The 25,723-nt window shown below is 42.1% G+C and overlaps 1 protein-coding gene across 7 annotated transcripts in view; it reads left to right on the top strand.

The window, feature by feature from the left end:
• The window catches only part of LOC107215532 (ceramide synthase 4-like), a 46,738-nt gene that overhangs the window by 6,865 nt on the left and 14,150 nt on the right, over window positions 1–25,723 (top strand). For 6 of the 7 annotated variants that reach the window (XM_015651748.3, XM_015651752.1, XM_015651751.3 and 3 more), the window contains 3 exons: window positions 12,679–12,852; window positions 20,442–20,559; window positions 23,340–23,458. In XM_015651748.3, the coding sequence (XP_015507234.1) occupies window positions 12,679–12,852; window positions 20,442–20,559; window positions 23,340–23,458 (411 nt within the window). Of the gene's footprint in view, window positions 1–9,668; window positions 9,827–12,678; window positions 12,853–20,441; window positions 20,560–23,339; window positions 23,459–25,723 lie in introns of those variants that run through there. The other variant, XM_015651749.1, reaches the window with a different exon arrangement.

Below are 25,723 nucleotides of genomic sequence, written 5' to 3'. Positions count from 1 at the left end.
GTCCACTTAAGGCTGTTCTGTTGGGAGTAGTTTTTGTAGTGTTTTCATCTTTACTGATGAGTACCCTTCAGCAGGTTTGTCCAGAATTAAATAGCAATGTCAAGAACCCAGTGTATGTTCCCCACTCCTTTTCCAATATGCTATCGTTTTAATTAATTCAGGAGTTTTATTTGGGAAAATAGGAAATATGTTCAAAGAGGACTGCAGTAATTCCATAAACTTCAAGACTGATTCACCTTTCACCAAAACTGGTTTTGACAAGAACTAGTGTCTTTGTTTTAAAAGTCAGTTCCAAAAAGAAAGAAATTCTTCAAATACTTTTCTTTGTGAGGTTGCTCTGCTGGTAGCCACAGGTGTGGCATATGGCTTCCAACCCAACAAATGCTGAGGCTTTGAATCAAAACAGATAAGGAATTGTGAAAGAGGTAAACTGCAGGCTTTGTGCAGATTATTTTGTTTGTAATAAGCAGTGTTATTTTTACCCTGAGGTACTATAAGAGCTTTTGGAACTACAGTTCCCGGTTAAACTGTCTGTCTTCGTACATATGTGAAAGATCCTTCTTCAGAGTTTGAAAGATGAATTGTCAGAGTTTGTGTTTAATGTTTTCAAAGAAAAGATCACAGGAATGTTTCTGTTTAGAGAGGATACTGAATGAAAAGCATGAAAGCAGAATTCCCCAAATAATCACTTCTGTGTGACTTGTAAAGTACGTTGTGGTGAATTGAAGCAAGGAGAAAGTGACCCTCAGTACTGGTATTTTAAAAATAAACGCTGAGCTCAGCCAGCATGAATCAGGGCTGTGCTGCGAAAGCTGGAGCTGCTGATGGTGTGCTGGGGGATCCAACTGGCTGAGACTGGCACCACCCTTTGCTCGGGGCTGGGGTCTTCACCCTCTGCAGCTGCTGCAGGCAGGATGGTGTCGGCTCAGGCAGGGCAGAACAGCCGGCTGCAGTGAGGTAAATTAGTGTCTGTTCTGCAGAGGAATTGACCCAGGGAGAAATAAATGTGGTGTCAGAGTTCGCTCACAGATCTGCCGGTGCCTGCAGCAAACACAGGGTTCCTCAGCAGCAGAGCAGGAGGAGGAGTTCAGCTTCAAGAGTCAGAAGACCGAGATGACCACCAGGGCTAAGCAATCCAAATAAACCATGTCCAGCAGGATCACTCATTAAAATGATCCCACTGCACGTGTAGTTAAGCCATCCTGTAAATCCAGAATTGCTGGATAAATAGCGCAGTGGTTGCAGCCTTCAAATCTTGACAAGGAATACGCTGTCCGATAGTGATTTGTTTACCTGTGTGACAGATGCAGCTCCATTGGAGGCAGGTTCTCTTCATGTTAGGCACTACTTCAGCAAAGAAAAGAAGACAATGCCTATGGAAACAACTGGAGTTTTACAGTCTGCTTTATAAGCTGCCCCTATCACAGAGCTTTTAAGTTATCTGTGCTAATGAAGAATAATTCATATTCACATTTGTTTTTAAATGAACATCATTATGTGACAGATTGCAATACTCATTAAGCTGTTATGCTTGTGAAAAGAGAGTCTCAATGCTTTTAATCTTAGAGAAAGGGAAATCTTTCCATCTGTTGCTCTCAATGTTTTCGACATACTTTGCAGTAATGTTGGGAATGTAGATGTTCTCAGATAAGGTTTTAAGTTTTGTGTTTTGAAATGAAAAATCATGAAAGCATGTACTACTTCTACAGGTAGGAGTATAATTTAAAATAATCTTAATTTTAGCCTGATTAATTTTAGTTTTTTTCTAAGATTTGGAACAGGCTGGGGAATTTGCTGGAACTAATGCCTGGGAAATTGATGGAACTGTTGATACTGACATTTAAAGCCAACTCATAGAAAATAATTAAAGCCTGTGTGTTTCTCACATAAGGGAGGTGAGCAAGGGTTGTGTGTAAAGTCATTGACTGCTTGTGTAGGTATACTGCATTATAATACAGGATTCCTCCCTCAACTTCATTCAACAGATTAATCCCAAGTGGTAGGTAAGCACTTTTCTAATCTATGTTGGCATTCAGGATGATCCAATTCCATTTTGCTGTTTGATCTTTGCGATGTCTGGCAGAGGTTGCACAGGTCCTTCAGGCCTCCTTATTTAACACAGCAGGTTCTCTCATTTTGACCCAAGATTAGTTGTTCAGGAGTTCAGTGCTTCACTGAGGTGGATGCTTAGAGGTGCTGATGTGATGAATTAGCAAATTTGTCTTTGGGAAAATGGCCTGGTTGGAGGAGAAAGAAGGATTAAAGTGCTTGATTAACTGTAGTGCTTGACTGTACGATTTAGAAGCAATGGTGATGCTTTGGACTTCAGGGAAGTAGGAATTGTAGGTGAAACTACAGCCAAAGAGCTTCTGAGGGCTGCTACAAACTGTGGAACCCAGTGTGTGGCTGAAGGCAGAAGGACAGAAAAGGAGGAGCTGTCCTGGAAGGAATCATAAGGGCTTGCCAAGGGTGATTCTTAGAGGATAGGTTAAGAGAGGGCCATCAGACTACGACAGTGGAACTGTATAGGAATGTTTATGCTTCAAAGGGGCTGGAGAGTCAGGTAATGCATTGAAGAAGCATTAAATTGTCCCATGAGTTCATAAGAAAGAGGCTTTATTGAGAGCAGTGTTGGTATTTTAATGTGACTCAAGTATGGCTTGGAAGCTTGAACCTACTACCTGCTAGTTACTATTCTCAATTTTTAATTTAGAATTAAACGTTTTGAGGCCTGGTGTGTGTTTGTTGAGTAACAGGGTTAGTGATAATCAGTTGAGTGATTTCAGTTGGCAGTAGAAAAAGTGCCAGGGGTATGTATTGTCATGAATGATCTGGGCAGGTATTTTTTGCTTCTCCAGCATCTGAACATCCACGCACATAAACTGGGTTGTAAGGCCAGAACTTGCCTTTGGAAGAGTGTCATGGTTTTAAAGCAGTAACTAAAAAAATCACTAGAAAACTTACTTATTTCTTGCTGTGAGATGTGGATTAGAACAAGAGCAAAACAGGCTTAAAACTTAAAAGGAATAAAGAAAGTTTATTAACAAAACTACAAGAATAAGAAAACCAGAATAAAACTTCCAGAAAACCCTTTTTCCCCCACTACCCAACCATTCCCTTGTTCACATGACAACACAGAGACAAAAAAAACTTTGGAACTTTGGTGTTTAAAGCAGTCCCAATTCCTACTACAGTCTTTTCATCAGTCTTTGTAGAGAAACAGAAGTCTTCTTCTGCTAATCTATGGATTTTCTCATATGAAAACATTTGTATTTCTCTATCTGTCTGCCATCAGTTCACTCCTCCCATTTCACATCACTCTGAGGTGTGTTATGGGTCAATGAGTCTAGGGATGTCATTTTTAAGGATGAGTTATTCAAAGGCAAAAGTTCTCTTCATCTGTCTCTGTGAGCTTCCCTGGAAACAGAAGTTTTCTCTTTGCCTCAAATGGCCCCAAATCTTCAACTATTACTTCTCCCCGCTCTGTTCCAGCACCTCACTGTATCACAATTACTCCACCTTTTTCTCAAAATTCACACTTTGAACACTCCATTCCTCCCAATATACTCTGTCATGAATTAAAGGAGTTTTTTCAGAACACTATTGTCCATCTCTATAGCTTTAACAGAAAAATATTTCAGCTTAATTAAAGCATCTCCTTATTCTCTCTTCCTCATCTAAAACTTAACTCTTCACTGTCTTTGATGGTTTCATGATGTCTTCTTCATGTTGATTATCCTTCTCTCTCTCTCTCTCTCTCTTCTCTCTCTCTGGGAAAAAAGGAGTAATCTGTCAGTCTCATCCAGGTAGTAAAAGAGTTAAAGCATTGGAAAGCTGCAGATGTTCATGGTGTCAGGTTTCAGTTCAGCAGCAGAAACTGCAAACCAAGCCAGGCTGGCCGGCTCCGTTTCTCCCATTCACCCTCCGTGGCCTTGTCCGGCCTGGAGAGGGAGAGGAGGCCGATACAGAGCCTGTTACCTCGTCAGAAGCCAAAGAGAACAAGAGATCCCTGGCTTTACATCTTAAGGTGGTGTTCACAAGTTGATGTCACTTCTCAATGGTTAAAACCGCCGCCAATTCTCAGAAATGACCAATAATCACAAGAAAAAACTCCCATCAGCCTCCAGCAGCTTCAACTTCCCTAGCTCCCAAACTATCTTAAAAGTAAAGTCACCCCAGGACAAAGAGTTTCTCATAAAGTTATTGCTGCCAGGGTCAAAGTCCTGAGCCTTAGTGTGTTTTCTCACAGCGTGATTCCTTTTTGTGCCTTCCTCTTCCAAAAGACTTCTATTGGTGTATGAACTGCTTGTTGGTACAATGTTTGTGGATAAACAGCATTTCTGTTTAGAGGCTTTTGGGCAGTTTTTACTGTCTCTTAACTCAGATTGAAGGACACAATTTCATTATGATTGCCTGACTCCTTTGGTACCGATGAATTTAGAGAAAGATCAGGTGAGCAGTTCTAGGAGAAGTAATTTCCCTTTTCATTTTTTGAGTGATCTTCCAACCTGATTTCTTAGCTGACTGTGGCCTGATGAAAATAACCTGATTTTCTTCCTCAATTCTATCAAGTGATGTCTGACATTGACAGCTGTTTTTACTGAGACTGGAGGAAATTGTAGATGTCAGGAGAAAGAATGAAGAAAAAAATGCAAAGAAATTGATAAGTAGCTTATTTGAGATTTATAGGTGTCTCCTGATATTTCACATTTGCACTCTTGAGAAACACACACAGGTCTGGGACTATGTGTGTGTGTTTCACCGAGATGTTGTAGCTGGTGCTTCGGGTGCCGTGTTTGCTTTGCTTGGACACCAGTGGTGTCTGATGTTCTTACTAAGCCGTAGTATGGTCTGTAGCTTTCTGCAGAGTGATGTGGCCTTACCCAAACAATCAGCATGCAGTGTCCAGTGGTCTTCTGCTGAATTTTTTTTGTTGTTTGTAGAGTTAATGTTTGGTAGCAGAACATTGTTCCCAAGTGTCAGGACAACAAGGTTTATGTTACCTTACTCTGCCCTGGAAGTAGCACAGGAATGTTACTTCATTTAATAATTCAGCCATGGACTAGGTACCAGCCAAACAGCAAAGGTTTTCAACTTTTGTCTCTGTTGCTTTTACCCTGATAATTTAATACAGCACTTTGTTTTTCAAAGTTTTTGTTGAGTGCTGCAGTTCAGCCCAGGTTTTGCAGCATTAGTAGGGAAGTAAAATTAGAAGTAGGATTTCCTCCAGATTCTTGGAGGAAAAATATGGCAGAAACAACTGTGGTATTTCAAAATTTGAATGTACTTTCTTGGGTTTTTCTTACGTTTCCAGAGAGCAGATCTGTGCTTCTTCAGGGATCTACTTGGCAGGATTTTATGAGAGACTCTCCTGACAGGTAAAGGTGCTAATCTTCCAGGACAGCCAGTTCCAAGCACATGTAGTCCATTGCAACAAGCAGGAAGATGAACAAAAATAGTAGGAGGCAAAGAAGCATGAGCATGGAACTGTTGTTTGAGCTTAAACACAAGCAGGAAGCTCAGGAAGGTGGGAGCACTATCAATGGCCAAGAGCATTACAGAAGTGTTGCCTGGGCAAGGAAGGATGCAGGTAGGAAAGATAAAACTCAGATGGTGTGAGGTATGTGAAGAGCACCAGAACAGCTTCTGAAAGCACATTGGAAGCAAGAGGGAAAAATTTGAAAAATTTGGGTGCACTGCTCTGAGCACCTTCTGACCAAAGACATGAGGAAGCCAGAGGTATTTAGGGCCTTTTCTCACCTTGTTTTTAGCTGAATAAACTAATGCTTGTTTTTCACTGGGCAAAACCAGGAAGTTGTAGTCATACCCCTCAGTGAGGAATGATTGAATGAGAAGAGCTGTGTGATTTGCATTCTGACGTGGTGAGTGACATCAGCTGAAACCTGTGCTGTCGGTCATACCTGGCAGTCTGCTTGGGAGCCAGGCACTCGCAGGCACAGCAGCCCAGCAAGGAAGGAGCTGGCAGGTGGAGTGTAAGGTATGGGAGGTTAGTATGTAATTTATGCTGGGTGAGGAAGATCTTCTCTGCAGGTATAGGTAAGCAAGTTTGTCTATTCTGGAACTTTTATTTGCAGTTTCAAATGTTTGGGAATTTTATGTTTTTTCTGGAACTCTCCCAAAAGATGGTGTACATGAAAATATTGCCTTTGAACAGAGCAGCACATGACTTGGAAAATGAATTTATTCTTGTGTAAACAGCAGACATGAAGTAATTTGGTAGGAAATGTCAGCTGGTAGATCTAAGTGAGGAGAACATCTGAAAGCTAGGAAGTTGAGGGTAACTGGACATTGATGGAGAAACAATGCTGCACAAATAATTCCAGATTTTCAATTACCTTCCAAAGAAGAGCATATGAAGAACAGAGTCTGGGTGAGGAGGGTAAGCCTGGAGAACATAGTGTTGGTGATTAAGAAGATAAGGAGGTTGTGGTTTCATTTCTCTTGCTACTGGTCAGAGTTGAAACATTTTATTTCATGTAAAAACAAATGGAGGGTCTGTCAGAAGGTATAGTTTTAGGGAAAAGGGCATGTAGATGTTGTAGAGTCACAAGAGAAAGAGATGAGAAGGCTGGGGAACTAGAGAAATAAAGCAGAATTAGCTGCAGGTAAAAAGACATTAATACCAAAATCTGTACATGTGATTGGAGATTATGCATCAGTTTTGGCCAGAGCAAGCAGGCTTGTAAAAATCTGCAAAAGAAGTTCAAAGAAATGGAGGTGTAGAGGGTGATGGGTTCTGTAGGAATGTTATTTTAACAGGGTGAGGAGGCATGCTAGGAGAGCTAAGGTCAATAGGTAGTTCATGGACTGGAACTATATGGAAAGGTTTAAATATTATTTCATTACCATGGGAAGACCTTCTTAGGCATTTTTCTTAATTGATAAATTTCAGCTGAGTCTCTTGGACACTGTCCATCCATGCTTAAATTTGCATTATAAGAAAAGCTTTAAAATGGTAAAGAACCAAGAGCAACATAATTTAAAAAAGGGATCTCAGGCAAAGGAAATGTTGTTTTGGATAAGGCAATATCTGAAAGCATGTATGACTCAAGGATGGCTAACAGAGATGAGGAAATGGAAATGAACATATCAAAGCTGACGTGAAATTTGAAAAAATTAGTATATTCCCTTCAGGCAGAAGACTCTAACTAACTAATCTCCATCTCAGTATGCTGGAAATAATGCTACATATAATTAAGAATTTTGGAGCAAATATTTTTTTTTTTTATCCATAAATTCTAGCAAACTTCTAGTGATTTTTTTTAATCTATAAATTTTACAAAAATTTAATATAGATTAGAAGAAACTTACAAAAGATTTTACACCAAAAAAAAAAGGCAAAACTTATCCTAGAACTATAATCCTATAATACCAATATTGTGATCATTAGTGTGGAAGTTTAAAAAAAGAAAAACTTTTGGAAATGGAGATTAAGATATTAAATATAATATGGGTGTTCAAAAGATAGCCTGTGCTGTGTTAGTCAGAGCTTTATTTGTTAAAATTATTTCTTTCTGCCTAAAAGAGATGCAGTAAGTTTCATTTCTAAACTAGTAACTTCTCTAACAAGTAGTTTTAGTTGAAAACATCAGGCTTAAGGGAAGTATCAAACAAGAAACTGCCTAGAAAAGTATCAGGAGAGGATTTACCCATGAGCTCTTGAATAACTGCTTTCTTAGTATGAGTTAAAGGTTCAAATGCATAATAGGCAATGGAAACTCAAATTTAGGCAGTATGGACCAGAATAGGGCAGGAACACAATGGCTCTTCCAGTTTGAAATAACAGGAACCTTTAGAATTTTTGGAGGACTTTGTTTCTTAACCCCAGTATCTCGGGAAGATAGGACAAGCCTCTCCATTTTGGTCTCCAGTATATCAAGACTGAAGAGGCTCTTTTGGTTTTCTTTAGCCTTGGAAAAATAAAGCAACTTGACTCAAGAAGCAGCGTAACTGCATCCTTGTGGTGGTGTGTTTCCCCATTAACTAGTGATTTCCCCTGTGGCAGTACTTTGCTGCTGGCTATAATTGTATCCTGGGAAAACTGGCTGTACCAGGAAGGCTGCTGCAGGAATCCCTGCACTGGTCTGGCAGCCAGGTCATTATCATGATGCTGCACTTAGCTAATAAGACTTGGCTGACCTAAATGGCTTGGCCTGGAGCCACTGCAGGGATGTTTGTACCTGTGGCATGGTTCACCCACAAACCTGGATAATCCACCTGCAGACAATGGACCATGTCTGCTGTAATTGAGCACTTGAAGGCCTTTGTAGCCAGTTCTTTCCAAGATGTGTAAACTGTTTCTCTGTGTTTCATCTCCACCCTTATCTGTTATATTCACACATGTAAATTTACATGAATATTTGTGTACCTATATATTCATGTTTTGCTTGGGAATGGAGTCTGTAAGTGAAGCAGCAGAGTAACTCTTTGAATATGTAAGCAACAGTAGCCTGGATAAACCTGCTTAGCCGTTTTACCTGTGAGACAAGGAGTAACCTCTTTAGCTGGATGTCCTGCTTCTTCTCAAACAGTTCTGCTTCGAAAGCAAAACCAAGTATACACCTGGCTCCAAGGGGTTAAGTACAGTGGTGTTCTGTGGCTCAGGGTGGGGAACCCTGCAGTGCTGTTCTGCTGCAGGCACTGCAGATGCAGCAGTTCCTGCTCTCTTTGGAGCAGCTCAGCAAGCCCAACAGCAGAGTCCTTTGTAATATTGCAGATTCAGATAAAGCCACCATGTTCATAAAAAACAAAAAAAAAACCAGGAAAGGCAAGATTCAACAAAGTAAATACAGTGGATGGGGCTGCTGGGCTGCAGAATCCAGTTGCTTCAAGACCTTCTGACTGTGTCACCTCAAAGGAGCTCAGTGAATTCTACTTTGCCTGTCTCCTCTTGCTGCACTATGGACTTAGGAAGTGCCAAAGCCTTGTCCTCCCTGTCCCCATGGTGTAGCTGTGAGACTTCTCTGGTTTTGATTTCATCCTTACATGTACCTTATACAACCAACCTAAAGTTGTTCTTTCAGCATTTACTATTTTGTTGGCTGTTTGTGAAGTCCTTACGTTGATCTGTCCAGTGTTTCCCAGTGTTGTTTATCTCTGTTCTTGCTGAGCTCTGTGTGAGGGGGTGTCTTCTCTGTTCCATCTGTATTCAGAGCTGAAGAGCTTGGTTCTCACGTTACAAAGCTACAGTGCAGGACAGATGCTGTGTGAAGGGTAAAGAACCTCTGAGAAAGAAATGGGCCCACACACACACACACTTTTCTCTGGGTGCTCAAAGGGCCTTTTAGACACACCATTGTCTTCAGCTTTCCAGCAGCCTTGACTTGAGAACTTGACCTGTATAAATTACAAGAAGACATATGTGTTGCTTCATGTCATATCCTGTTCTGTATTTTTGCAATGTGTAGAAGCTTTAAGACAGCTGCAAAGATGAAGAAATACTCCATGAGGGTAATCCTGACTATCTACATTTTGCACATGAGAGTTGATTAGGTAATTGCTGTTTGCTTCCTTAGCACTTTGAATCTATATATATTCCCCCTAAGCAAATTGGACATTTATTTTGTTTTCTCCCACAGAGAGTCCCCAGTGGAGTTCAGCTGCTGTTCTCTATCAAGTGTGGTTTTGTGTTGTTGCCAGATATATACAGTTCTGGAGGGAGAATGTGGGATTGTATAGCTGCAAAGCTGGCTGTGATGGCAGTTTTCTGCAGCATGCCTTTTGTCTACACAGTAGGAGAACCTACTGAAGAGATGTTTTTTGAAGAGCTGAGCCAAGAAGGAATTTCTCCCTGGAGTTCTCCTAGGTATTCCTAATGCTTTTCCTGTTTAGAGCTGAGATTTTTAACAGCTGAGAAAGTTTACCAGCATTTTGAGGTTGCCTCTAAAGTTCTTTTCAATTCAGGCACCTCACTTAGGTTATCTGGCTCTTCCAAGCTGGTATCCAATACTGTCTAAAGTGCACAAGCTGTTTTGATGTGGCGTCACCATGCTTCATGGTGACAGGATGTTGAATTCAGTGTAGGCTAAGCCCATATACAGTTTGCTTCTACAGACACACTCTGCTCTAAAAATGTAGACTACTATGGAGAAACCCACGGTCAGTAGGAAGTTTGGGGATATCCTGAAAAAATGGTTCACTGAGGCTTGGAGGTTCAGTCACCTTGTCCCATGGGAACAGGGCTGTGTCACCCAAATGGAGCTGTACTGGTGAGCAGCATGTTTACTGAGTAGTCTGAAAAGCTTTTTCTGGCAGGTGTGTATGTGTGCTTCAGCTAGCTCTGTCACCAGTGAGCTGACACCAACCCCATGGTCCTGGCTTCAGGTGTTTTTGCTGGAGCAGTAAAGGCGAAGGAAGGGAGCTGGTGCTAAAGGATCCTACAGGCCTGCCAGAGGAACAGGTGGTTGGTAGCAAATGTTCCCACCTCCAGACAACCTTGGTGTGGACAGGTAGGTTATACTCTAGGCCCCATAGGGATTTAGAGAGTTGAGGTTTGACAGGCAATTAAAAAACTGTTGCATTCTGCTTGTCAGGCTCTTAAAACAGGATTTGAAGAGTCTATAAACCCTGTTTATCTCCATTTTGTGTGCCAGTGGTTTTTGTCCAGGCATTGTCTGGAAGGAGAGCTAGAATAAGGAATGGAGAGAAGCCTGGAAGTGGGATCAAAACTGCAGCTTCCAGCAGCCCAGAAGCTACACCAGAAAGAAAATACTATTGATTATTGTCAAACTGAACCCTGGTGAAAGACTTAGATGTTATTTTCAGTGCTAGTGAAGCCATATTTCCACTTCTTTTGGTTGCAGTTCTTCAGTATGTCAGGCTCTTGATTTTTAGGAGGATATTTATGCTGTGGGTTTTACTATGAAAAACTGAAATCAGGCAGTTCACAGTGGAGGAGAAGAATGCATTTTTCATAAGCTGGTTTTCCATTCTCTCTGGGGAAAAAGGGGAATGTTTTCCTGCTATCTTTATATGATATAGAAATTCTATACATAATATGTGGTTTTTTATAAGTGATTAGAAAGTTTGCATCCACTCACTATTACTTACACGATATTTTTAATCAGCTTTGTCCTCAAACCAAATTGACTGTGCATGTGCCAGGAGAAATTACTCAAATTTGAAGAAACAGCATCGTGTTCTTCCCTGTTGTAGTCAGATCAAAAGACACATTGAGGTGAACAGTAAAGTCCAAATCAAGAAGAGATGTTAGATTTCCTTCCCGTGCCTGAAGGGAGCCTACAGGAGAGATGGAGAGAGGGCTTGGGATGACAGCACATGGATGAATGGCTTCAAACTGAGAGACAGATTTAGATTAGATATTAGGAAGAAATTCTACCCCATGAGAGTGGGAAGGCTCTGGCACAGATAGCCCAGAGCAGCTGGGGCTGCCCCTGAATCCCTGGCAGTGCCCAAGGCCAGGCTGGACAGGGCTTGGAGCAGCCTGGGGTACTGGAAGGTGTCCCTGCCTGTGGCAGGGATGAGATTCAAGGTCCTGTCTAACCAGCCCATTCTATGACTCCATGGCTGTGACTCAGAAAATGTCCCTCAGACTCCAAAATTATAGAATGAGTTTAACAGAGAAATTGCATCAGAATTAAAGATATCTTCAAAATAAAATGACTGATTCATTTTTTATTTAATAGGCAGTTCTTGCAGAAAATGGGCCAGGCCTTAAGACTGTGCTTGGAGAGAAGCTTTCTCATACTTGGGCCAGACACTTAAATTGTATGCTTTTTCCCTCGGTTTCCTAAGGTGGCATTTCCTGTGCACTGTTCTGATTATCTCAATGGACATTTCATTCCCATTTCCTTCTTCTGTGCCTGCACATAGTGTGTTTGACTTCAGAGCTTGTGTTTGGGATGTTGGTTACAGCTCAGAATGAGCAACCTGTATTGGAGGGCGGAGCAGCTCGCATTTGTGTATGAGGTAGAGTTATCTAGAAACAGCATTTGTGTGTTGAATGGTCACATCAATATTCTGCTGCCCTTTTTGCTGCTAAATTCACTGATCATACACGAAGATTCTGATAACAAAGACACTGATAATACACGAAGATTCCACATTCAAACACGGCCTTTAAAATTACATTAAGAATCCAGTACAAAATCCACCCAGCACAACAATTCTTACTTGGTAGTACCTTCCTTAACAATCCAAAGCGAAAAGCTGAGGTTTTTTTTTCTTTATAAGGTGAAATCTCAGAATAATAAGTATAATGCATACACACACACACAGATAATGGAATTACAATCTGTAAATAGAAACAAATAAATAGAAAATATCAAAAATTGAAAAATAAGGATATATACATAAAAAGTAAAGCAGATTTCTCACATCCCCACAATACCAAGCTGTAGAGAGGAATCTGTGAACCTGAGAAGTTTGACACTAATATTCTGTTAAATTCTGAGGCACTTTTTTCCATTTTAACCCTGTTTTGGTTTGGTGCCAGGAGTCAGCATTTACCAAGCACACGATAAGAATCTGTGAGCAGGTTATCAGTTCCTTGGGCAGTGTTGCATCCCACAGCTGTTCTGCCTCAACAGCCAGATGCAACCTCAGCAAGGGTGTAATCCTTCCTTGGCTTCACTGGCTTGTGCTGACAGGTCTTCCTGTGTGCAGGGCTCACTTTATTCTGGTCTCTCTTCCTTCCAGGATGGCTCGCTCTCTGTATGAGTGGCTGTGGCAGCACGAGTTCTGGCTGCCCCCAGGAATCACCTGGGAGGACATGCAAGAATCTGAAGACACTCATTACCCTCAGCCTCGTGATCTCCTGCTCAGTATCCCTTTTGCTTTAATCTTGATAGTCATTCGATGTGCCTTTGAAAGGTAAGTAATTTAATATTGTTTGGGGTTTCTTAGGTACAACAGGAGCAGTTTGGGTCCAAAAGCTGGCTTTATTATCTGTGCCAATGCATGACTGGAGTCATCCACAGAGACTCCATGTCCCAAAGTCTGCTGACATAGATACATTTTTCAGCTCCTTCTTTTCAGCCCTGTGTACTGGCTAAAGAAGTGTGTTGAATGTAGAGCACAAGCCCTACCCTTAAGGTCTAATTACAAGCATTGTGACTTCCTACACATAAAACACATCAGTCTAGATGAGGTTGATGTGTGTGCTTTGCTGGTTTGTGTGTGTTGCATACTACTTGCTGTTTCTTGGTCAAGTGTGGCAGAAATTATATTAAGGCTCCATCATACATTTAAGTCTCCCTTATCATGGGTAGAGCACAAGCCCTACCCTTAAGGTCTAATTACAAGCATTGTGACTTCCTACACATGAAACACATCAGTCTAGATGAGGTTGATGTGTGTGCTTTGCTGGTTTGTGTGTGTTGCATACTACTTGCTGTTTCTTGGTCAAGTGTGGCAGAAATCATATTAAGGCTCCATCATACATTTAAGTCTCCCTTATCATGGGTGATGAGGATCTGGAGTATTGCACCTGATAGACAATCCTGAACAAGATTCATCAGATTGGGCTGAGTCCTGTGCCCTGAGCATCAGCCCTGCCCAGCACAAGGGTGTGTGTGGTACTGACCACCGTGTGGGCTCAGCAGTGCTGCTGCCCTCCACTGCTGTGGAGAGGCATTCATAGCTCCTTCCTCTACCTTGAGGTTGCTACAGACCCCCCAGTGCTGGGCCAGGATTTCGGCTCCTCCCATTCTACCAGATCTGCTTTTGGGGCTGCTTTTTGCAAACTCTGTGATATCATCCTCCAGTGCTGGCACAAGTAGTTACTCTGACTGAAGGAGCTTTCTGGACAGAACCATTTGAGTGTTTTACACATTACAATTCAGGACAGAAAATTTTGGGATTATGATGAAGGTATAGCAAGAAATCCTGCAGGTATCATTGATTCTGAGTTTCATTAAAGTCCTGAACTGGTGCCATTTGTTTATTCAGTTTGGTCAGTAGGTAATGTGATCGGTGGGTGACACATGATTTGCTGGTGGAAAACTGAAATTTACTACAGGATTAACCATTGTCAAGACTGCAGAGCAAGTCCCCTTTCATGATTTTGAATACACTTTAATTGTTTTTCAGTATATTCAAAACCCAGTATTCTTAGTAGCTCTTTGAAGAGGTAATCTTTTGAAATCTTCAATGGTTTTAAGTTTAGAAAATGGGTAAAATGACAATTTAAAAAACATTTTATCATTCTTTTTTGAAAAGTGGCTGCACAACAAAATGGAAATGGATTTTCCTGTAGACTAGAAAGATTCTTCTTCTACAGATTCTCTGTGACACAAGGGTACTTGGAAAAGCATATAGAAGTTGAAATGATTCAGAGCTCTCCTGTAAGAATGTTTTTATGTAAAAATACTGGCTGCAAGTTGGGACATTTTATTAAAACTAAATGTGTGGATAATTACTGAAATAATAATTTTAGGATGAATTAAAATCTCTTCTTTGTAAACAGTATGTTTATGCATTCCATAAGTTCCATGGTTTTTATCATGCACTTTCCTGCGGACACAGGCATCCTGGTTACCTCTACTCATGTGGAAACCAAGGTGCTCTAAGTAGCCATTAAAACACAAGTGACTCACATTTCTTTTCTGCTGATGCGTGAAACCTGGCTGGACTCTGTACTCCTTCAGGCAGGCCCTGCTGGTCAGTGACATGGATGCACTTCTGGTGTAGAGCTGGAAATTGAATCCATGTGCCACAGTGACTGGCACTTGGCCAATTTATGTCTCCCCAGTGCAAGACATGGTCAGGGAAACGGAGGAGTCAAACTTCCCTGTGGTGGCTCACAGCAGGATACGAGGCAATGGGGACAAACAGAAATGCATGATGCTCTATCTGCACATACTAAAAGTCTCTTCTTACTGTGAGGGTGGTCAAACATTGGAACAGTTTCCCCAAAGGGGGAAGGAGTCTGCATGGGCAGAGATTCATGACACCCAGCTGAACATAGCCCACTCAGCCTGCTGGAGCTGGCCCTGCTCGAGCAGCATAGTTGGTCTGGGTGATCTCCTGAGGCCCCTTTCAGCATCGATTCTGTGCTTCTGGGACTCTGGCCTTTATTTGCCTACCTCATGCACACCACTTATAGTCAATCTAAATATCTTTTTCATCTGCTTTTAGATGCCAGTGGCCAAGTAAAAAGATTTTTTCTTTCCCAAGTGCTGCCTCAGCTGGGAGTGTTTCTACAGGCCTGGTCTTACTCATTAATTTTAAAGTTGTTTTGATTCACAAACTTCATTAAATAAAAGCTGCATGTCACACCCTTGAAAAAGATAACATCACAAGCCCATTTTACAGGTGCAGGAAACCTATAATCATTGCACTATTTTACCTATGCAAATTACAAGCCAGTGTTCTGAGCTATATTTTTGTTTGTCCTAACTCTGCAGTCATTTATTTCAGCATGACTTTTTCTCATTCTGAATCATTAGTGTTTCACATCCAGTTCATCCTGGAGAAGAAAGCTTCCTGTGGGAAGGTGAGGTGTGAATCCAGCCCTCAGTTTCTCCATTGCCTTATCTGTATCTTTAAACAGTGGGACTGGCCCTGTTTAAAATAATTGACACCAAGTTTGAGAATTGCAGAAGGAAATGTGTGTTTATTTCTCATTTTCTGTGTAGATAACCCTATGTGTATCTTTGTACACTTGGTCTGCAGATCAAAATGAGTGGCTGTAACTAGTAGATAGGTTTGGGTTTGGTGGCTGTAGCTTGCCCTCTGGTAATTTATTCTACCCTCAGCCACCACCAGCTATTACTTGCAACTGTGCACTGGGTACTGAGCTTTTCTCTTTCTAGATAGTTCCTGGTGGTGCCTGCTTTGGGATTTCAGACATGTTATAATGTGATTTAACTGTCAGAAATCCAGGTAAATAATAAGAGGCAGGGGAAGTCTGGGACCAATTGTTTCATCCTTTTTTTGGGCATTAAACTTGTGAAAGAATCTGCTTCCTCAAGGATGGATTTCCCTCTCCTTTGCACTGGCTGGCTGAACTGGGGAAAACTGAGACAGCAACATCCTTCTAAGAGCCAGCTATGCTGGGGATGAGGTGGTGGCTGTGGGAGGAGGACCTGCAATGTCTGGGTGTGGCCTGGGAGAGCTGAGGAGGTTGTGGGTGCAGCCCTGGGGGAGAAGAAACAGCTCACAGGCGGTGAAGCAACACCCCTGTGAGCTGGTTTGTGCTGAGGAAGGTGGGAAAAAGTGGGTTCAGTCCTGGAGAATAGAAAGCCCATTACTACTGCTGTGCTGAGCTAGGCCACTGTACTGAGGCAGGAACTGGGGGAAGCAGTTAATGATGTCCTGAGAAAAGAGAGGACCTATAACTTGGGAACCTCCTCTGTTTCTTCAGTGTTTCCAGATTATGCTTGTGAGTAGGAGATATGTCCTGCAACCATAATTTGGAGCTTTATACCTCAGCAGAACTTTTCACTGGACATAGCCATACAAGGATGTTGGCTTCTCTTCTAGTTATGTAATGTTTAAGACTATTTCAATAAAAATCAAGTCCTTGGAATCCTGAAGGAATATTGAAAAGTGTTTCTTGCCTGCATAGTTAGTAAAATGTGGCAACTAAAGTGCTTTGAGGGATAGTAAAGCCATTGAAAACCAGACTTTACATACAGTTTTTGATTGTCTGATTTTGGACTTGCCCAGGGATTTTTGGATGTTGTGCAATTGAAAGGAACTGTCAGTGAATTTAAATCCACACAGCTCCTAGATTTCACTAGAAGAGGATTTTAGTCAGAAATACTAGGTGTCTTTGTGGGAGGCTGGTGGCAAGATGTGAGCCATGAGCTGTACATTTAAAGAAATGGATACTCTTGATCTTTCAGGAATAGATACTTGAAGTCAAAACCAGAAGAAAGAAAGGACACCAATTCTGAGTATTTTATTTAGAAATGTACCTTTCTAAAGTTTATTTTGCATAAAGCCTTCTGTTGTTTAGTAATCAGGAAGGATCTGGAAACAGTATCCTGTTCAGGCCTTACAGGCAGGGTTTGGTGCAAAGATGAGGGACATGTTGCAGCATTTAACTGAAAACAGACCTGACTCAGTTTGGACAGCAGCACTGTGGTGAATCCAGACCTTGTACCAAATGGAACAGTCAGTTTAACTGGTGTGAAACCTTCTCCTGCAAGCAGGAGAAGGCAGAGCCTACAGCAGGGACAGAATGATAGCTCTATGCCGAAGGAAAGCCGGAGGCTAAAGAGACAGTGCAGTTCAAAGAACAGAAGTTCAGATTGCTGCTTTCACTGGTTCTGCATTTCTTAGTACTTGAAGGTATTTGCAAGTGGCACCCTTATAACTAATAAAAAAAATCCACCCCCAACATTAAATTTTCTTGTGTCTCACACTAACTCTGAAAGCCTCTGCAGGATTGTAGTCCACTTTGAAAGGTGGGGGAATAGTAGTTTAAGCCCCTTCATTATAAACCCATTCAGTTTGAACTTCAGCAGATTTTTCAGTTTGTTCTGTGATTACTGAATAAAGTGCCTTGGTCAGACCTCTGCCATGTAAACCATGGAATGAGAGATGCTCACTGATGGAGAAGTAGGCTGGTGATGAGAATCATCTCCCTGTGTCTGATTCTGAGAGGGGTACAGTTTAGTCCTCAGATTTACCCTTTTGTCTTGCAGAGAGCTGATAAAGTGCCATGATGAGGCTGTCCCTACCACTGAGATGACATATCTGTGATGCTGAAATCAGTACAAGCATCATCCTCTTTGGGCTGTGTTTTGAACAGGACTTAACTGAGAGCTGCATCAGAGCATACAAACAATACATGCAAATGTCCCTTAGGAAGAATTTCATGCCTTGATTTCCCAATGATGTTCGTAAAAGTAGGATTGGTTCCATAAATCATGGGTAAACCCAAAACCTCAACAACAAAGTAATTGTAACTGGTTACACCCTGTGTTCATCCACTTGTCAAACAAGCCAACTAGGCTTGTTTCTGTTATAGTGAGATTTTATGCTATGACCATAAGAAATCAGCAAGAAATATAGAGAAACAGGGATTAAACCAAATTAAGAAATTGGTCAGGACACTTTAATTTTTCAGAAAAGTAAATTTGTTGGCAAGCTGTGTTGACACCTGACAGAAACATTCTCTTTGCTTTAATGCATCTGGAAAATTTCATAGCTTTCAGTTCCCAATGTGGCCTGATAAGAAATGACAATAAGGTTGTTTTCAACAATAGAATTGAATCTTTGAAAGATCAGGCCCACTTCAAGGAACTGCTTAATACAAGAACCAGAGCAGAGCTTAAAGTAGATGTTTTTTCAGCTTCAGTGGAGTTATGGATATTATTGAAATACTGTGTTATTGTTCTTAGCACAAGACCTGCTGGTCCAGTATCACCCTTATTAAACCAATCACTTCATGTTAAAAAAGTCTTTAGATGCACTTAAAACATTCCTTGACAGGTGTCAGAACCAAAACCCAGAATTCCCAGTGATGGCTATATTCCTTTGCCATCTTGCAGTAGTGCCAGAGTGCTGCTAAATTTCACTGAAACTACTCAATGCTTTTTTGATCTCCATGTTTTTGTGATCACTATGCATTGCCAGCAAGCACACTTATCCCTGGCCCTTCTTTTATGGTAGAAATATATCATTTTTACTGGTCTTGGTACATCCTTGAATGTTCCTATAGCCAGTGATGCCAAAGAAATTTCCCAGAGATGATGACAAAGAACAATTGATATACAGGCAGGTGGGTTGGCTATGCAAAAGAAAAGTGAGAATGAGCTGTTATATGAGTGAGTAAAATGAACGAGCATTCTGTGGTTTAGCAGAAGTTACATCATCCCTTAGGTACGAGGTCTTTTTATAAAATCGTTTTTAATACTTGTTAACTAAATTAAGAAATGAGTTCTTGAAAAGAAAACTTCTAAAAGACCCTTCTGAAGGATGTTGGACCTGAAATAGTCCCTAAAGACATGCATACAGAGCATAAGCTCCATGACTAGCAGAAACAACAGGTAACCACACCAGCTAATCACAGCCATAAATACACCCCATACTATTTTGAAATAGATCACCTTTAAACACCTGCATTTGCAACTTTTCTAAGCAAAGTGAAAAAAAAATCTTATTCTATGTCCAGATCATTACAGAGAACTGATCAGAGGACTTCCCTGGACAGCAGGAGTGACCAGGCAGAGCAGGTGTGGGGCTCAGCACTCACTGCCTCTGCTTGGTGGTGTCAGATCAAACCAGCTTCAGCAGCAGTTTGTAGTAGCGCAGACACACTTTCCCAGTGGCAGTGTGTAAAAGGGAGCAATTAATAAGAAAAGCTAATTCTTGAGAAGTTCAAGTAAAATTCAGATGATTTGGGTCTTTTTTCTAAAAAAAAAAATTGTTTGACAAGTTTCCTCTTTGTGTCATTTATGCAAGATCTCACTTCACACCTTCGATGAGGATGTTTCCTGCTGCTGACGTAGGGAGGAGTGTTGGTACTGGAGTTGAGTTTGTTGAGCACAGGAATTCTCTGAACAGTTTTCCTTGGATAATTTCTTTCTATTGATGCAGATTTTTTTTGTTTTGTTTTGTTTTGCTTTATTTCACTGTGAAGGACTGAAGATGCACAGCTAGTGCAAACATCCATTCCTTGTGACAAGGTTTCTAGTTGCCATGTCCTCATTTTGCAACTGTGTTTGATTTATATTAGGAAATATAGAGGTAAATTACTCAAGACCAAATGGCTTCCTGTTTCAGCAGGACATTTCTTCTGCATTAATACTATGCTTCTGGCAGTGCTTCCCTCTTGATCTGAGCCAAGGCCTTAGTTCAGATGCATGTGATGGATGTTCCATGTTCTAGATCAAGCAGGGAACAACATTTAGGCCTTATCATCAGTGTGGTACTCCCCATCAGCTGCAAGCAAGCTAGAGACGTGATTGGTGATTCAGAAGTTGACAAAGGAGGATACAGCACTTGCCAGCCTAATGTAGTTTTGACTATCACAGATCAGAGCATAGGGTACAAGTCCAACAGTTTCTACTGTAATTTTGGGATTTTACCTGCTCCACATGATACTCATGTTTGGATTCACATATGGGAGGCAGCTCCTATGTATTGCATCATTGTTGCCCTGAAAACTCAGCTTCTGAGCTTGCTGACATGGTTTTCTAAAGACTTTTCCAGGACAGTAACTGTAAACATAGATATGTGTACATTCTTTCTGTTCCACGTCTTGTGATGGGCATCTCTCATGGCCAGTGCAGTGAGAAAGTGTTATCCTGCCCATCCCATCCCTGGCCATGGTCACAAGCCTATAAATCCTGGGAGGAAAAATAAACTCTCTCTTCTTTTCACCACACCTCGACCTGTGTCCGTGTGAGCTATTCATCTTCAGTGGCAACACATCATGTTTTAAAAGTGGTGCAAAATCAAAAATCACTGTTCTGTTTTTGGCTGACCTTTTATGTTCTCTTTTGCAGAGCCATAGCCCTGCCCCTCAGTACCAAATTGGGCGTGAGAGACAAGCAGAGACCAAAAGCTCAGCCCAACCCTGTGCTGGAAACATTCTATAGTACACGCCGCAAGAACCCTAAAGAGGTGAGTCCCTTCTTCCTTTGCATTCCTGTAGATTTAGTGTCTTTAGCCAAAGAAAATCCCATTTGGAATCTTCAGTTTAGCAATGCCATTCACATCTGGAAGCTCAATGAAGGAAATGCTGTAGCACTGGTTAGCCGAGAGCAGCCAGCCAAGAGGGCCCTCCTGCAATGCCATCAGCTCTGAGTTCTGCTTCTGAACACCTGGGAGGAAACTGTGCTCCCAAAAGAAACAGTGACTGCTCCTGCTCCCTGCTTACCATCTACACAGCACAAACTGCAACACAGGGGGCTCTGCCTTGAACAGCAGTGGTACTTTCTTACTGTGAGGGGGCCCAGGGAGATTGTGGAATTTATATCCTGTTGCGGCCAGCAACCTCAGGATCTTGTCCAGTGAAGCAGCAGGATTCTGGGGACCAGCATAAAACACCAACAAGACGGGCTCCCGTTCATGAAACCATTTATTCAGCATGGGAACAAAGTCAGGTCCAGACCAGAGAGCCCCGGACAGAGGCACAGCAGGGGTTTTTGAGGGACAGAACTCTCAAGGGTCCCCACCTTTGAGGGTGGAGTTCAGGGTCAGGAACCATTAGAAACACACCAAGGGAGAACCCCCCAGGGACTCAAACCCAGTCAGAGCACCTGGGCCGCCCTTCACAAGGGGTTTGGGGTGGGACAATGGAACTCTTTGTCTCCCCTGAGGCCACTGCCACACTAGACACCTGGCTCTAGGTGGCTCTGTTTGAGCAAGGCCCATTGTACAAGGTGATCTCCATGGTCCCTTCCAACCTCAGCCACTCTGTGATGGCTTCTTTCCATATACTGGCAAATCCTGTAAAAAATTAGTCACATCATCTGCTTTGAGCTCCCACATTGCTAGTCCCTGCAGCTCAGCCCATGTGCCTTGCTTCATCTCCTAGTCCTAGACTGGGTCATTCTGTTGTCATGCAATCCATGAGTTTGAGACTGGCCTTGCAAGAAACCAGAGTCTTGGTCATCATCACAGCGATTGTGAGGGGCTTCAGAAACCTGCTAACACAACTGCTGGGTAGTTTTCCCCTGAGGGCTAAGAAGAGTGATTTTCAAGAAACTGGCAAGATAATCCAGAGTTAAAATGGCTGCTGCTGATGGGAAAAACCACTAGCAGGATTGTGAATTGTCAGGCAATATTAGAATTTAACCTGGTCAGTGAAGTCCCTGTGTGTGAACGCTGTGGTAGGGAAAGGAATCTGATTTTCTTTCAGCTTGTTTTTGTAGGCTTTCTCTTGGCCTTGAAACAGTAGCAGTGAACTATTATCAAGGATGGGTGAGCAGGGGCCTCACCATGAGTTCCAGTCCCAAGGAACATTCCTACTCCAAACACATTGCTTTGGCAAGGCTGGTTTGTGCTGCAGTGGGGCATGAGGAGCCCCAGGACATGCAGTACCAGGTTAGAAATAAAGGAAAAGAGGCTAAAATGAAAACATAGGCATTGATCTGGATTGTGCAGCCAGCCCATCTCTGCAGCAGTGGGAAGGAGTGTTCTAAGGGACACTTGTCAGTGTGGTAGTCCCTGATCTTCCACTTGCCTTTCTGTCCCCAAAATCCAAATCTTTCTGAGTATAACTGCTTCTGTGGCAGAGATCTAACTCAAGACCTGGCTTTGCCACCAGGTTTTTCCCACAGCTCCTTGCAGCCTCGTTGCACTGAAGTGCTGCTTTTCTCCCAGCACATCTGGGATGCTGGAGCAGATCCTCACCATGAGACAGCAGTATGAGGTGGAGCAGGAACTGCTGCCTGGCTGTCTCCACTCACCAGGTACACCTCAGCCAGTCTGCTGGCTTCCTTCCTCTCCCCTGAGCTCTCAAACCACTGCTTAGAGGCAGCTTTTACTTGTTCAGTACAAGATGAGATTTTGCAGTTCTTGGCAGCCATTTCTTGGGAGGAATTCCTCATGATGGAGAGCTGGAGAATGTAAATTAGCATCTCCATTTGTCTCCACCACCAGAACAGAACTCAAAAAACAGCATATCTGAAAGCAGCATATCTGAAAATTGATAATGAACTTATTTTTGTACAGCATGCTCAAAGTATGTAGGCCACTCTCACAAGATACCAATTCAGGTAAATGCCTTCCATGAAAAAAATATTGCTTTACTTAAAAAATAAGCTTATTTATTTACTTAATAAATAACCATGATGACATTTCCAAGTAGGAATATAAAACACGACAGCCTTTTTTCATGTTGTATGCCAAACTCATAACAGCTTAAGGACAAGAAGGAAGGTAATTGCAGGATTTCCATGAGTTATATACTGAAGAATTACCCCTAACAGGTTTACCACAAAAGGAGAATATCCAGCAGGAAAATGATGTTGCATCTGTTCATGACATCCATCATGATACTGAATCAGAATGGTGAGAGGCATGACAAGATTCAGTGTGAAACCATAAAAAATTATTTAAGCTGCAGTGCTGTTTATTGATTTGAGGGATTTGGTCCTTGAAGACAGGGTGAGGATGTGATTTGGCAACAAACTCATGTGAAACTGGGGAAGTTCACATAAGAAATGAGAAGTGTCAACATTAGCATTTCTAAGCAATTGATTAGAGGGGAATGGAAAGATTTTCTAGTATCCAAGATCTTTACACTAGGAACAGACAGCTTTCAGAAAGATGCCTTAGCCTGAACAGACTTGGGCTGGCCAGGGGCTCCAACTGGGCTCTGTGGTGGGTCAGATGAGATATTGCCCTATCAGACCTTTGAATCTGGATCTGACCCTGCTGCCTCACCTGTTTTCCAGGGTGAGCTGCTCAGCTTAGCCAAGCAATGTGACCTGCCAGTGAGGAAGGTGGAAAAGTGGTTCCGGCGACGGAGGAACATGGACCGGCCCAGCCTGTCAAAGAAGTTCAGTGAGGCCTGGTGAGCAGGAGCACAAGCCATGATCTCAGGTTTTCACTGGAGCTGAGCTCCACAGACAGCTCACTGCCTTTCCCTGCCCTCCATCCCTGCACAGATCCCAGCTCCCTGTCTGCTCTCCATCCCTATGCAAAGAGATCTCAGCTCCCTGTCTGCCCTCTGTCCCTGTGCAAAGAGCATCTTGGGTTTTCCCTGACCCACTTATCTCTGAAATAATTCTCTACTGCTCCTCTGTTACAAAAACTTTTCCTTCTTTTCCCCCTTATTTCCAATCCCAAGTCTCCTTATACTGCTGTACCTTTATTCCTTACTGGGCCCTTGTTTCTGACTTTCCCTCACCTTGTCAGATTGGCATCCTGCTTTGGCACACATTTGAACCTGAAAAACTCTCTGCTGTTTACATCTTACTACTTTGCTGCTGCTTCAGTACCTACTAAAAAGGCATCCTTTCTGTTCCCTTTCCCATAGTTTCCTTTTGCCTCTCTGCAAGGAGATTCCTTCTGCTGCACCTTTTCTGCAACTAGTTTGCACACTGTTGCTTTCAAAAGCTACAGACTGGATTTGATTCTGCTGTCATTTGACTTCAGCATCCTGAAAGTCACAAACAGCACCCTTCCATGGGGGTGGAAGCTTGTGAGCTAAGAACAAAAACTGCCTTGAAAACAGCTGTGTGGAAATTCTCCTTGTTATGTGGAGGCACAAAATAAATCTCCGGTCAGACAGATCTGAATGTCAGTCCTGGCTCAGGTTTCCACAGAAAAGGAGGATTCTCCACAGCTTGGTTGGAATGCCTTATTTACAAGAGGCTGCTCTGCTATTTGTGTAAGGAATTGGTTTCTCCCAGGAAAGCCACATAGCCAAAAGAAATCATTAAATCCCTGGAGTAGTATTCATCTATCTGAAAGCATGTATCCATAGGCTAGGCATCAACTTTGAGCTCATCAGCATGTGCTCCATTTAACACTCCACATGTAATTCAAAACTCCTGCCTAAAAACCTAATTCAAAAAGAAGAAAAGGATGTGTATTATTTATTTATAGCATTCCATATAGTTACAAATATTCACAGAAACAGTGAAAAAGGAGTTGTAAAACATGTTTATTCTGCCTCCATTTGGATGAAAAGCCAGCTCTCCCTGCACTCTGATAACTTGTAGTAAACAGTAACAGTAAATAGGAGACAGTAAATCCTTTTCTGCCTCAGCCCACTGAGGATGCTGTCCTTCCACCTGCTCTCTGTCACCATGTGCAGTCTGTAGACAGAATGTCTCTCTGATGTGACATAGTAGCTTTGTAGAGTTTATTATTGGAATTCCTGGGGGTTTCATTGACAGGTGGAGTCTCTCAAAATGCAGTTACATCTGAATTGTTATGGAGATTTTTGAAAATTACAGTACTGGTTTAGACAGTTTTACTCCTTTGAATATTTCCTGTGGTTTGTTTATTAATAACTTGTTTATTCTGTTGGGATGAAAGTTCCTCTCATTCCTTACTACATGTATGAATGTTCAGGTGACCTGCCTCTGTCCACTGAACTGGGCAAACAGTTTGCATGTACTTCTGTGTGGGTTTCATGTTGGTAAATTGTAGCGTCAGATGGAGGTGGGCAGGTGACACTACCTTCCCAAAAGTGCCTCCAGAGAGGAAAGCATCTGGGCAGGGCACAATCACACTCACACACACACAATCACACATACTGACACAACACAATCACACACACAATCACACATACACACATACTGACACAACACAATCACACACACACACAGACACTCACATACACACAATCACACATACTGACACAACACAATCACACTCACACACACACAATCACACTCACACACACACACAATCACACATACTGACACAACACAATCACACTCACACACACACAATCACACTCACACACACATACAATCACACCTACTGACACAACACAATCACACTCACACACCCACACATACTGACACAACACAATCACACACACACACACACACACACATACTGACACAACACAATCACACACACACACACACACACACATACTGACACAACACAATCACACTCACACACACACACACACATACTGACACAACACAATCACACACACACACACACACACATACTGACACAACACAATCACACACACACACAGACACACACACACACACAATCACACATACTGACACAACACAATCACACTCACACAATCACACATACTGACACAACACAATCACACTCACACATACTGACACAACACAATCACACT

The sequence above is a fragment of the Parus major genome, chromosome 28, assembly GCF_001522545.3.
Source record: "Parus major isolate Abel chromosome 28, Parus_major1.1, whole genome shotgun sequence".
Taxonomy (NCBI): domain Eukaryota; kingdom Metazoa; phylum Chordata; class Aves; order Passeriformes; family Paridae; genus Parus; species Parus major.
Note: the sequence above shows the minus strand (reverse complement) of the source record. Positions and strands in the feature narration are given on the sequence as shown.